Source organism: Drosophila mauritiana, chromosome 3L, assembly GCF_004382145.1.
Source record: "Drosophila mauritiana strain mau12 chromosome 3L, ASM438214v1, whole genome shotgun sequence".
In the NCBI taxonomy this organism is placed as follows: Eukaryota; Metazoa; Arthropoda; class Insecta; order Diptera; family Drosophilidae; genus Drosophila; species Drosophila mauritiana.
Genome location: NC_046669.1, coordinates 17,129,806 through 17,143,545, shown reverse-complemented (window position 1 = coordinate 17,143,545; position 13,740 = coordinate 17,129,806). Strand labels below are relative to the sequence as shown.

The following is a 13,740-nucleotide window of genomic DNA, read 5'->3' as shown; positions in this document are numbered from 1 at the left end:
TGCAACTTGCAACTGAACTGGCTGCTATGCAGTAATTATTGCACGATCAATTTGCCGGCCATCCATGTCGGTGAAAACTTTCCTTTGGCAACATATTAATAAGACCCGATTAGCGGTGGCTGCTGGGTGGGGCAAGCAAAGTGGATGGTGGCACATCCAGAAACATCCTACGCCGATTGAAAAGGTTTTAATTAGCTGCATACTAAAAAGTAAGAGCTGCAAAATAGCACTAAGCATATAATAATAACTTTTAGACTCATAAAATGGAAAATGGATAATGATACGTTGACCTTTTGGCGACTACATCATTTTGATGCACAATATATCACATGTTTTGAATGCAACCTACCTCAATTCTTGATTGCAGTTGCATTATTTTGTGCATTTCTCTTGAACTGACCTACCTCAATGACTTTTTAAGTAATTTACTTAGCCATAACCTAACCCAACATTTATTTGTTGTTAACTTATTTGCACATATTCTAATGTGGCCTAACATAGTTAAACTAATATAATATAGGTGTGGTAGCATTTAACCTTATAAATGAAGGTACATATATGTACATATGTAATTTTAAGCTAGTAAGAAGTAAGCAAAGAAATTGAAAAATACTTCGATTCAGGAACAGTATTTCAAAAGACGTATGAACAAAGAAATATATTATAAAAGGTCCTTGTATTGTAAGGAAGTTATCTAACATTGAATTTACATAGAAGGAGATAACCGAATAACATATTATAAATGGAATTAAAATTTACAAATATCTGGAACGTAATATTCCGTAGTAAATACAACTGATAAGATACATTTTCATTTCCCTGCGACCCTCGTGCAAATTCTAGTAGTAGTCACTAGCAAATCGTCTGGCGGATGAGCAGTTGCAGTCGACGCTGTCGTCGCCGTGGCCGTTCGCTGCGCTGCTTCCGTCGACGTCGTCATGTACGCCCCAACCCCTGCCGCTGCCCCTCCCCCTCCCCTGGCCCCGTCACCGTTGCCAGCGCAAGCAAAGCCCCGTACCGCCTTGCCTCTAACGCCGCTGCCCCAATGGCTGCGGTTGACGGCCGTACAGTTAGACGGACGTTTGCTTTGCTTGCGTTTACAACACACGGACACACACACACACACGCAGACAAAGTGCATTATAATGGCATTGAAAATCGTTTTCAATAAAACACGTAAACAAACAACAAAAACCGAAAAGCCAAATGAAAATGAAAACGCACGAAAACACAGGCAAATGCAATGGCAAAGGCAAACGCAAAAACAACATCGATGTATCTGTAAGATACAAAGCAGAAGAGGCTTTGAGTTTGCACTTTTAGTTAATAGTTTTTATAAACAAGCCTGTCATATTTTGCACTTTTCGATGGTAATCAACGCTTAATAATGTGTGAGAATTTCGCTTGGGACTTATGTTGCACTTGTTCGGCTGTGCAAATGTAACTTTTTGCTGCAAATCCAGCTTGGCTGGCTGCTTTCGATTATTAGTATGAATTATTTAGTTTTTCTTGCTTTATTTTGTGTTTCTATTTTTTTTGATTTTTTTTTGGGAATTTTCCAGTCGAAATGCTCTTTTGAATTTACGTTTGTATCTGGCGGACTCACAATAGGTTGAACTTGAAAACGGCCGTTGTAGTTGTTGTTGCCGTTTGTTATTGTGCAGTTTAATCAACTTTTGTCTGTTTGGCGACTGACACTGAGCGAGACAACGAATCCGGAGCGACGGAGACGGGAGACTTCGAGAAAAGTGTTTCCATTGAATTTCAATATTCATTAGAAGCCAACCATCTACGGGGGGTTTGCACTGGGAAGGATATAATTGTAGTGGGCCGGGGTGATACGGGGTCAATTGTTAGACTCATAGACAAGGTTGCGGATATACAACGGGGAGAATTGAGAATGCATTCGAAGAATACTTTTGGAAAGCAATGTGACCCTTTTAAATGACTCAAATAAAGAAGTTGTCATATTAGGATGGTAATCATAAATGAAAATGATCATTTAAAGATCTAATATTCGTACAAAAGGGCTTTACTCCTACAGTTCAAATTCGTATCCTTCAAAATGCTTTCGGTACTAAGTAGAACAGAGAGGTCACATATGTATATATTCCCTTCTTCGAAAAGCAATACCTAAAGAAACTTATCTTTAAGATTTATTAAGGAATTTATTAAAACCCCATTTCTGGCCAACCATTGCACTGAGTTGACATTTCAAATCAACTGTCAGATGGGCGAAAGTAAAAATTCAAATTGATGGCTTTCGGAAATCAATTGAAAATCGAGCAACCAACTCTCGGCACTCCAACGCGATTTGTTAATTAAAATAAATACTTTCCGCCACGGACGTGGACATTGCAGCCAAATGATTGTGCCAAAAAAAAATCAAATATAATGTAAACAAAATAAAATAAACGAAAAGAAAAGAAAATCGGCGAATGTGAAACTGTTGGCCATTCCACATGTGGCCCGCTGCGTTTTCTTTTCGCTTTTCCTTTGATTTTCTGCATACGCTCGTTGCATGACCAAGAAGTCTGTTACTCAGTTAGTCAGTCAGTGTTACCCGATCCGATCCAAGACGATCCATCGTATCCATCGGATCCGAGCGATGACGATGCCAAAAGCGTCCTACTAAGACACTTTTACCCGGCCAACACTGCCAACTGGTTTTGCCTTGCTCTTGGCCAAAAGACACCGAGCCATGCCGTGCAACGTACAGCATTAGAAATTGGCCAGCAGATCGATGCTTGGCTTCACACGGAGGAGAGCCACCGAGGAAACCCGTACGAAATTCACTTTCATTATGAATGGCCAAACGGTCGAATGCTCGAGTGGCGCTGCATACAAATGCAGCGCGAGATTCGCGATCGCTGGCCACTGCAGTTGCGGCTTGGTCATCCAACCTGGTGGCCAAAGCCAAATCATGGGTTTTCCTTTCTCTCACATCTGCGGTTGTTTTTTTACCGCTGTTTCTTGCTGCCGCTAATTGACGGGCTCAACGGCAACATTCAGTGGGCCAAGTTCGCTGCAGTTGACGGTGATTATGATTTGATCGGCTAATCGAGTTGGGGGACTAGGGGAAACTTGATTAGAGATAAGCCACATTTGTTTAATAGTCAGTTACTGGAAAATCCTTTTTATAGAAAATATTGTAAAATAAGTGTAGATTTTCAAAACTAACTACTTGTTTTGAGGTGAATTAGTAGTTGTTAACTGATTTTGGTTTGAGAATAGTTATGCATTCCTTCAATTTTATATTTTAAATTCCGATTTTATTGAACTTAATTCATTTTCCACATCAAAGAAACTGTCTGGTTTTTGATTACTCCAATAAAGTTTAAGTCAATGTAACCCAAACTGGCAACTAGCAATGCTTTTCTAAAGTTTCCCTCGAGCTGCTTCCTAAAGAACCCGATCTGCAGATACTTCCATCCGTATCCCCATTACGTCCGAGCTTCAGCTGTTCCATTAGTTTTCATGACGCTGCCCCGAGGGCCTGTCTTCATGGACCTGCATGTGGCACTCAGCTGGAGCCCATTATGCTTGCCACATCAAATCAAATGGCCAACTGCGCTGAGCATAGATGTTGCATGTTGCTGGTGTTGGTGTTGCTGTTACTGTTGTTGCTGTTGCCGCTGCCATTTAGCGCAATTGACGGCAGGTCCCAGGCCAAGACAGACTGCAATTGGAAGTCGCCAACTAACACATTTCAGGTCTTCAGCTTTAGCTGCAGCTTCAGCTTCCCTCCTTGCCCCATCGATTGGCCTGCTTTTTTCTGCGCGTTTCCATTTCGCATTTTCGCTTTCATTTTCTTTTTCTTGCCAAGCGAAATATTTTCATGTTTTTTTTTTCACTATTTTTATACGCGAGAAAATCGAAAGTTTTTCCCCAGACCATAATGCAAAAAGAAAGTGCAAGTGCAGCAGCTGAAGCCGAAATGGCGGGACTTGAGGGGGTGGCTCACAGAAAGGAAAAGCAAAACAATGCCAATGGGGCGTATGAGCAACTTGTTTTCGGGCCAAAATGTAGGATGAATGCCATTGTTTTGCGGCTGACGACAACGACGAGTTTTTCCAGCTACCACTTGGAGTTTTTCATGTTGTTGTGCCATTTTCGTTGTCAAGTGCAAGTGTAGCTGGGTTTTGCTGGTCAAATGAGCAGTAAAACAGTTACTGCCACGGCGAACAGCGGAATAACGTTCGTTGCATGCAGCACAATCAGCAATTTCCTTTCGGTCGGGTACGTCCAGTCCGTCTGGTCGGTCTGGCCTGTCTGTCTGTCTGTCTGGCGCTTTCGATTTCGTTTAATTAAAACGCATAAAAGTTGACTCCATCTTGGATGTAGATGTCATTGCCTAGGATGGCATGGGATGGGATTTTAGATGGCCCCCGCCGAACAACAATCTCTTGCCTCGTTATTGGCAGTGACAGACAGCCAGCGAAAAACAGTGGTTTTCTTATCATTGACATTGGCTGGCCGAAACTTGCCAGCATCAGCGCCAAAAAACTTGTCATCATCATAATTCTTAATCATGATGAGAAGTCTGCACTGCACTCTGATCTTTCCATGTACGTCATTTCAATAACAAGTTAAGAACTCGCACGCCTAAGTCGCGGTCAAGGCTTGGGTCTACTGCTGCTGGCGGCCCGAAAGAGTTGACACTTGTAATGGCCGCTTTACATGCAAATTAAACAAGCGAATTACTCATACGCCCCGTGGCTGCCGCCATTAAAGATGCAGCGGTATATGTACACTTGTGGCTGCTTTTCGGCTTCTGCGGTCTCGGTGCATAATTCTTTTTGCTTCTGCTGATGGTCAAGAGCATGCTGCACCTATTGTGGTTTTATTTTCGCCAATTTGATGGCTGATGGCTGAAAATGGGGAAACAATTGAAACTGGCTGAAGGCCACGGTGGAGTGATAATGAAAAACCGCTGAATTGAGATGTTTCTGGTTGGTGCTTTAATTTTCTGCACCAAAGGTGAATGCCATTTAAACATGTGTTCAATGTTTTCACTCTTTCTCTTGAGGGCAGTGGAAACTTCCTGAAGATTTGTAGAAAGCTGTGAACGGCAACCGAATATGCAATTCGTTTCGATTTTAAAGTGCAGTTGCAGTTAAGACTCAATAGAGAATGCATGACTCATCAGTTAATTTAGCCCATCTATAGATTCCTCTCCAATTCATCAGAAAACGCTCTTTGACAATGTAAGTTTCCCATCAAATCGAGCGTTAAAGTTCCATTCGACAACAGGTCACGAGTTTGCAGTTGATATCGGGTATCCATCAGACTGCAGCATCTTCCTAATCTCGTCAAGCATCAAAGTCGCAATCATCAATTCGACGACATTATAAACGTCGCTCGTTTAACCCACAAGGATCCCTCTGCCCCGCAATCACATCCCATTTTTCCTGAAGAGACAAAGAAACTACACGGACAATTTTTCGGCAAGATTACGAGCTATGAACAAAGAGATGCCCCCACTTCAACCAAGCGAAGCCGTAACAATTACAAAGTCTGCTCTGCTTCTTTTACTCCACTGAGGCAAAAATCAAAACATAAATACATAATTAGAAAGCAATTTAAAAGATTTATGAACTTCTTAATAAATAATTTATACGAATTGACTGTGATCCTAGACGAAACCAAAAGGAATGCAACTTAGCAAATAATTTTGAATCATTTAGATACTCAAATTTAGTAGTTCCTTTAAACTTTGCAAGTACATATGGATATTTCAGAGATAGCTGCTTAATTAGTCAAGATCAACTTCCAATTGATTGCAACTGTTGGCTGACATTTCGCCTTGTGTACTTAGACTTCTTTGGTGCGAAAGCGAGGAGGAGCAGCAGGTTTTGACGTCCCGACGTTGCCATCGTAATCTGGCGATGGGGAGCGGGATGGGGGCGAGGCGCGGCGATTGCGATTGTGATTCTGTTTCTGTTCCAGCTTTTAGCTCCAGTCTGCAGGTTAGTCAGTCAAGTCGGTTTGTCAGTTAGTCGCTGGGTCGTTCGGTTCGGTTTGTCACTCAGCCAGTGCGACAGAATTCGGTGGGTTTGAGTGCACGGCGCGTGTATTAGATGATATGAGGTCATTCACTGCTGTTTACAGCGAACACCGAATACCCCGTCTCGCCGACGCTTCTGCGCTGCTTTTCTCTGCTCTGTTGCCGAAATTTCTGGATGACGCTGCGCTCATATACCATATACAATATACAGTTGGTTTTGTCCGGTCTGTTGGTGTGTGTGTGTGTGTGTGTTGGTGGGGCTGTGCTGAAAGCTATACCCGAACCGAAACCCCAAACTGTTGCCCTGCTTATACATTTCCGACATCCTCCTTGCCCATTGTCCGCCTGTCTGGCGGTAGGTGGCGCTTGTGTTGTCGTCCAGCTTAGCACAGTGGCGCCAGGATCATTTTCTTCCGTCGTCGAAATTTAAGGGATCTAGATATAACACTAAGACTGATAACTTATGATCATAGTTAATAATTTACTTAAATTTATTTTAAAATTAACTGTTAATCTTCGGTAAAAGTAATCCTAATGTATTTTAACATTGTATTTTATATGGTTGTGGCTTAAAATTTAATTCATTCAATGCCATCAATCCTTTATCACGCAACGTTAATTACTTCACACGATAAATTTATCTCTGGCTTATTACTCCAGCATACTTAACTGTCTTAACAGCCTTAGAAGATACTTATCTTTAAAGCAAGCTATTTCTTATCTCCAACGCGTTGATTAGTTTCCATTCGAATCAACCAGTGTGCAGCATTTGTCGTTAGCTGTTCAATGACTTCTGCTGAAACATGAATCGACTACACAGTCAGCACCCAAACCAAGCCCGCCTATTCCAATGCCGAAGGAGTCAAGGAGCTGTGGCCACGGAGCAGCAGAGGTGGAAGCTTCCAGCAGGCGGAGCAGAGCCACCTAATGCGCTTCCTCTTCAACAAATTCTTTTACGACTGGCTGTCTGTCTGTCTCAGTCCCCTCGCTTTGCTGTTTCTTCTGGCAAAAGGAGCCGTCGGCGGCAGTCAAGCCCCAAACATTTCCCCCATATCCATTCTACTAGTCCCAAACCCTTGCCTTTGTTGCTAAATCTTACACGGAGAGAATATTATACGGAGAAGACAAAATTTTTAAGAAAATATTTAATTTATTTTATATTTATTTATTTATATTATTCACAAAATCTCCTTGGTCAAATTGTTTTTTGGTTGTACTTGCAAATACCAAATATTCGATGTGTATATGTGATAGATTCAAAATAACTTTCACAATGACTATTGCAAGGAAATAAAACGAAATGAATAAAATATCAATATATCACGAGGTCATATTAAAATTCTAATCTCATACCTGTTTTCTGTGAGTGCACCCCTAGTTGTGGGTACATTGGACTCATTTCACACACACACTCTTGCACTTAGACGGGCGCACACAGACAAAGAGCTATTGCAAAAGTATGTCTGTGTCGACGTCGCCTCATTTAGCTTCTCCTTCTTCTGCCTGCTGCCTCCTTTTCCGCCCCCTGCCCCCTAAAATCCGCCGACCCACCCCCCTTGCGTCTACGCCCTCGCTGTTTCTAAAAACAAAACTCTTCCTTCTGCCGCTCCTCCGTCTTCTTCTTCTTCTTCGCCGTCTACTTGCTCTGCTTCCTTTATTTGCAACATACATTATATGCCAACGGAGGAAAGAAGAGAGAGAGAGAGAGAAAGAACAAGCGGCAAGCGGGGCTTCCTTCCCGCTCGCACACTTGAATTGCAATCGGCAAAGTAAATGGAAAGGCCCCCAACAACACTAAGCAAACGGAAAGTGAAAATTTGCTCCACTGACAGACAGCAAGAAGAGAGTGAGAGCGAGTGAGTGAGAGAGAGTGCTGCTGGCACTCTCACAAAGACAGAGAAAAGCGCTTACATACACTTGCATTGAGTCATAATCGTGTCGATTGCAGCAGCGACGTCCGCTCTCCTGCACCCCTTCCCCTTCCTCATCCTCTACAGCCACCCAATCTGCTTCCCCTTGTCCTTCTCTCCCTTTCGCTCATCCCCCGTCTCAGTTCCTCTTCGCTGTGCAAAAACACAGACCAGATGATCGCTTAGCCCTTTTGACGGGGCCTGACCCATTTGGCGAGCCACCGATAGCCTTCTCCAGAGAATCGCGGAGACGAAGAGAGGACGCGATGAAGAAAGGGGGGAGGGAGGCAGTGGAGCCCTGAGAGTGGAGAGCACTGGGTCTGGGTCGCTGGCTGTTGTGATTGTTGTGTTACTTTTAGTTTTAATCGCTCCCGATGATGTGTAATGATCTTTAAGGGGAAATAATCAGCCTTTGTTGGGGCATCGGGAAAAATGCTGTAATTCCGTTAATTGGAATTAAGATGATCATATTTCTTAAAATAGGTTTTAATACATTAATAAAGAGGTTTTTTCCATTCACAAATGAACATATTTCATCCATGCAAATATTTAGATATCGTTGTTTATGTATTAATATTTTATTTTCAATCTTAATTATTTAATAACTTTATATTGGGAATTTTTCCAAATAATGCCTATATAGTGTTACGGATGGATCTAGAAAGGTAATCTTGGGTTGTTGATAACCTCTTTTTAGTGCGTTGACTTGAAGGAGTTTCCATAGACTTCTGATAGTTTCTTTGTACTGCATTGTAAAACTTTTGTTTTTCTTTAAGATTCCTTAAGATTTCAATGGCTGCAAAATCTGTTAATGACAATAACTTCTTTTAGTCATATACTAAAAACTTAAAATGGTTCAAGTTAAGTTTCACAAGCGGGAATGCATTTTTCGCTGTGCAGCTGAAAGTAATCCTAACTTGACAACATTCTTGAGGGACTTGCTACTGTGGATGTCCCTCTTCGCTCCTCCATCCCCACCCCGCAAAACCCGCCAAAATCCCCTCGAGAATTGCATGCAAATGCGCATGTGGCACACAAATCCCCCAAACATGCACACACACACACACACACACACCGATGCAACAGCGAGGTGGTGGGGGTGAAGAGGAAGACGCAGCAGAGAGAGCTCCAAACATTCGCGTGCTCTCTCTATTTCTCTCTCGGTCTCCCCCTGTCTTTGCCCCGCGATTACGTTTGTTTGCCATTTTTGCGCTCTCTCGCAACGTTTTTCGCAACACCAGCGGCAGCGGCAGCAACGTCGTGCCGTCGATTCAGTCGTTCAGTCGTTCAGTCGGCGTAAGCGAGTCGAGCGAGCGAGCCCCATTCAGTCCGCCGATTTGGCTCTTTTGCACCTGTGCAAGTGTGTGTTTCTCCCGCGGTGCGTGCGTTCGTGTAAGTGTGTGTGCGTGAGCGGGGAGCTGGTGCACTGGTATTGGGGCATCGGTGAGTGGGGCGCGCGCGCGCTTTTGCAGCCGCAGCATCGCAGTCGGCGTCGCTGCTGGCGCTGACGTCGAAGCCGACGTTTGTTGTTCGGTGTTTGCGCCTAACAAACACTCGCAGCGGTTTTTGTGCTGACTTTAGATTTTAGTTTTGCTGATACCGTAAGAGATAAATGACGTGCCGCGGCGAGCGACGAATTAGCGGCCCAAAACAGAGAAAAACTGAACAGCCAAAACACACACAGAATACCAGAGAAACAGAAGCAAGCAACAAGCAAATGTTTGACCCGCGGGAAAACAAAATGTAATAGCTAATGTAGCAAAATGTGTTTAAGTTTAAGCCAGAAAGTTAGCATATGAAACGTCCACAATTAGTGCAAAAAAGTTCAAAACCTGATCAATTTTCGAAATCAAACAAATACCTCAAGCGTAAAGAAGTAACAATAAACCAACAAGCAAACAAACAAACAAGCAACGAACCGAGTGCAAAAACTTAGTGCAATTTCTTTAATAAGAAAATTTGAAGCCCCTAAAAAACCAGACATAAGAATCATGTCTAGAGTGTAGAACGTTGCGTATACGCAATATCGCCAAACCCATTAACGCAGACATCACGCATACGCCGCGTCGTGCAAAATGATTATGGTGCAACATTTGGTGGCCGCCTCGGCGCACAACTTCGCCAGCCAGGCGGCGGCATCGCTTGTCAATGTGTCCAGCTCCAGCTCTAGTTCCAGTTCGAGTTCCTCGTCCTCGCTGTCGCTGTCTTCATCCTCCTCCAGCTCCTCGCTGTCCTCGGCCACGCCCACGCCAGTGGCCTCGCCCGTGACGCCCACATCTCCACCGCCGGCAGCCGCCGCACCCGCAGAAGCCTCGCCGCCAGCAGGAGCTGAGTTGCAGGAGGATGAACAGCAGTCCAAGACCCTGGAGGATCCTACTGTGAAAGACGAAGACAAGCTGGAAAAGACGAGGCAGGAGGTGAAGGATCCAGTTAATGGGGAGGAACCAGGTGCCATAGTTGATACCGAGTCAGTGATGGCGCGGCAAAGTCCAAGTCCAGTTGCGTCCACCAAAGTCCCCGAGTCACTTGAAGAGATTTCCAACAAATCGCCGCCCGTTCAAGAGGATGAAGAGGAGTCAGAGTCCGTAGCCTCCGACTGTCGCGAGTTCAAAGTGCTCTATAATCACCTAAGGCAGCAGCAACACCACCACTCTCCCTCCTCGCCAGACAAGACGCGCAGCACCCTGGACGATGTGTCCAAGATCCTCTGGGAGCGAAAGCAGCAGCTGCAGCGCAGCTCAGTGATTACCGCAGCACCCACTCTGCAGCCGCAGCAGCACCAACAGCCCATGAGTGACATCGAGGACGAGGAGACTCTAGAGGATGTTGATGACGCGGATGCGGACGTGGAGGCGGACGCCGAGGACGAGGAGCTGCTGGAGCAGTACCAGAACGGCTACGACTCGCCACTGGATCTGTCGCTGGGTGGAGCCACCAGTGCAGCCGCCTCAGCTGCCGCTGCCGCCTCGGCGGTCAGTCGCCGACGGGGACGCACCTACTCCGGCACGGAATCCGACGACTCCGCGCAGTGCGAGCGGGCGAGGATGCGACTCAAGCCGGAACGCAAGGCAGAGAGATCGGCGGCCTACAAGAAGAGCTTGATGAAGCGATATTGTAAGTGACAAGCTTTTAAACTTAATTGTTCCGATAGAGGAAATAGATCGTTACGTTACTTCTGTAAAGCCTTTCGTTGGAATCTTTGAAATACTTGAAAAGGATAACTTTCTGATTAAAACAATAACAATCTTCTTCTTACGCATTTTGACGTAATAAAATATTGAAGAAGTACGCGAATTCGAAATTAATTAATTACTCATTTAATAAATTAATTGGAATATATGTTATGATTTGTATGTAATTTGGAATATATGTTATAAGCGTATAATTTTAGAATATATGTAACATATTCCTCGTAATGGTTCTATTTAAAACTTTAATGCATATTAAATTATTTTTAGACAACTCTTGATTAGAGGAAATCCCATTAGATGGTATTTCCATTTAAATTCTGTATCGATTTCTGGTGACTATTCATTTTGTTTTTATACAAACGGGCCATTAAGTGGCAATGAATCAGCCTCGACTGAAACTCCCCCATCTTTCACTGACCAAAATTGTGAAATGTCAATTTGGCAAGACCCAGAAATGTTTATAACGAACAACAATGCACAGAAAAAGAGTCGGGCAGCCATAGGCGAAATAAACATTATTTAAAATAGCGCAATTTCCGCCGCCGGCGCTGCGTTCAGAAGCGGTAGAAGCGGCAGAAGCAGCGGCGGTAGAAGCAGCGAGTCTACGTCAACGGCTTCGTAACAGTTTCCTAACCCACCTCAACAATTTTATTGATTACTTGAGGCGGCAAACGCCACACGGAGAGCCGAAAAGAGAGCGGCCCGTCTATAAACTATTGCGCTCAGCTGGCTGGGTTTCTGATTCGGCCTGTGTGTGTGTGTGTATGGGTATCCGTATCTGGCTCTCCGTTCGCTGCATTCGCTGCTTTGTAACGCGTATCTGTGTGTCTGCTTTTGCTTTTCGACGCCAGTGTATGTAGTGGTGTGGAATAGTTTCCCAGTCACTTGCTCTAAAACTGCCACAGCAACTCGCCAACTCGCGACTGGCAACTGCTAAATGAGCTGGAGACTCCGACTTGGTCTTCTGTATCTCCATCTAGTATCTGTATCCGTGTGTGCGTGTGTTTGTGTCTTGCACTTGTTACATACCCACCTATATATGTGCGCATATATATACATATATCTGGTAACCCTAGCCAACAACTTGTTTCCTCTATTTGACTTTTACACGGGGCGTCGTCGTCAGCAAAACGACTCCCGGGCTGCTGCTGTTGCTGCCTTCACTTTTGCCAAAGTTTACCCCACTTTAGTTTGGGGTTTCGCTTTGATTTTGGCTCTGGCTTTGGCTCGACTGGAGCCCTGGGCTTCGGATACACACTAAACCGCCACAAACGCTGCCTGCCAATTGCAGTTCTTGGCCAAGTGGCTGGCGGAAATGCTCCTCTCGCATCTCACATCTGGCCAAAGTGGCCGTCGCCAACAGATTTATGCAGTGTGGGAATGGGGATTGGGGAAAAATGTGCAAGTCAAGCTAATGTTCTTCTTGGCAAATGGCAAAAAACGAAAGTAGAATTCCCAATCCTACATCAAGTGGAGAATATACACATTAAATGTAGTAGTAAATGTTCTGAGTATATATACAAAACAATTTGAGTGCTAATAAATTAAGATGGTTAGGCAAATTTACATGTTATTAGCAGTACATCCAATGCCAATATTATCTAAAATAATATTTGATTAAGGTAAAATTGAAAGTGGCAACTTCTTTTTCCAGCCAGATGAGAAACCATAAAAAAAGATATTTTTGGTTAGCAGATTTCGTTGAACGAGTATCTAGTTAAAGCAGTATATGTTTATAAATATTTATAAAGAACTGAAAAGTAATTATATGATGTTATAATGAAAAGTTCAGTTTTTCTTAGAGCACATTGAACCCAACCCTTTAATATAGATACAAATACATTTGGCTCAATTCCCCATATATTGCATGGCTTAAAATGATTGGTAGTACGCAAAATCTTCAACTGGAACCCCACTTGACCGCCTCGCTCCAAAAACTTGCAACTTCTGTCGAAACATTCCCGTCCGTCAGTAAATCTCTCGGCTTCCTTTTCACTACAGACTTCGTTTCGGAGTTTTATTATTTATTTTTCGCACACAAATTCCTAGATGATATATATTTTCCGCTTGCGACACGACGAGCATTTTCATCTTTTATTTATATGGGTTTTAACCTTTTTCTGCGGTTTTTTTTTTTGGTTTTTTCTTTGCATTTTTTGTGGCTGCTTGTGTGCGTTCCTCATGACTTCATTTTGTGGGGCTTTGTTTTGGTTTCTGGTCTTACCTTCAACCTTTCGACGGCAGCAATATTGAACCACCCACACATTGAGGCAGCGGAGGCAACTTTCAATTGCGACATGCGGCGGAGAGCGGTCTCCTCTCTTTGCCGCTGCCACTGCCCCTTTTCCGCGGCGTTTCTTTACATGACAAACCAGCTTGGAGCGTCTGTGTCTGCTCACTCGGCGTCTCTGTGTGTGTGTGTGCGCTCGCTTGTGTAAGTGCGCTGTGGGAAATAGTGAAAAAGAGCGCCCCCTCCGAACGCCGCCCACCGCCTGCCACCCAACTCAGCGCTCTGTTGCTTTTTTTCAGGCCTAACGCAAAACATTTTGAGGTAGGTTGGGAATAGATTGGCAACAACTGCGCGCACGCACACACTTACATGCCATCGCACACACACACACACACACACACA

At 44.0% G+C, this 13,740-nt stretch overlaps 1 protein-coding gene across 2 annotated transcripts in view; it reads left to right on the top strand.

Moving 5' to 3' along the window:
• The window catches only part of LOC117139019 (ecdysone-induced protein 74EF), a 42,627-nt gene that overhangs the window by 16,955 nt on the left and 11,932 nt on the right, over positions 1 to 13,740 (top strand). The window contains exon 1 of one of the 2 annotated variants that reach the window (XM_033301113.1): positions 9,222 to 11,031. The exons of the other annotated variant lie outside the window; for it this stretch is intronic. Within the exon in view, the coding sequence (XP_033157004.1) occupies positions 9,993 to 11,031 (1,039 nt within the window). The 5' untranslated portion in view covers positions 9,222 to 9,992. Of the gene's footprint in view, positions 1 to 9,221; positions 11,032 to 13,740 lie in introns of those variants that run through there. 2 annotated transcript variants of the gene reach the window in all.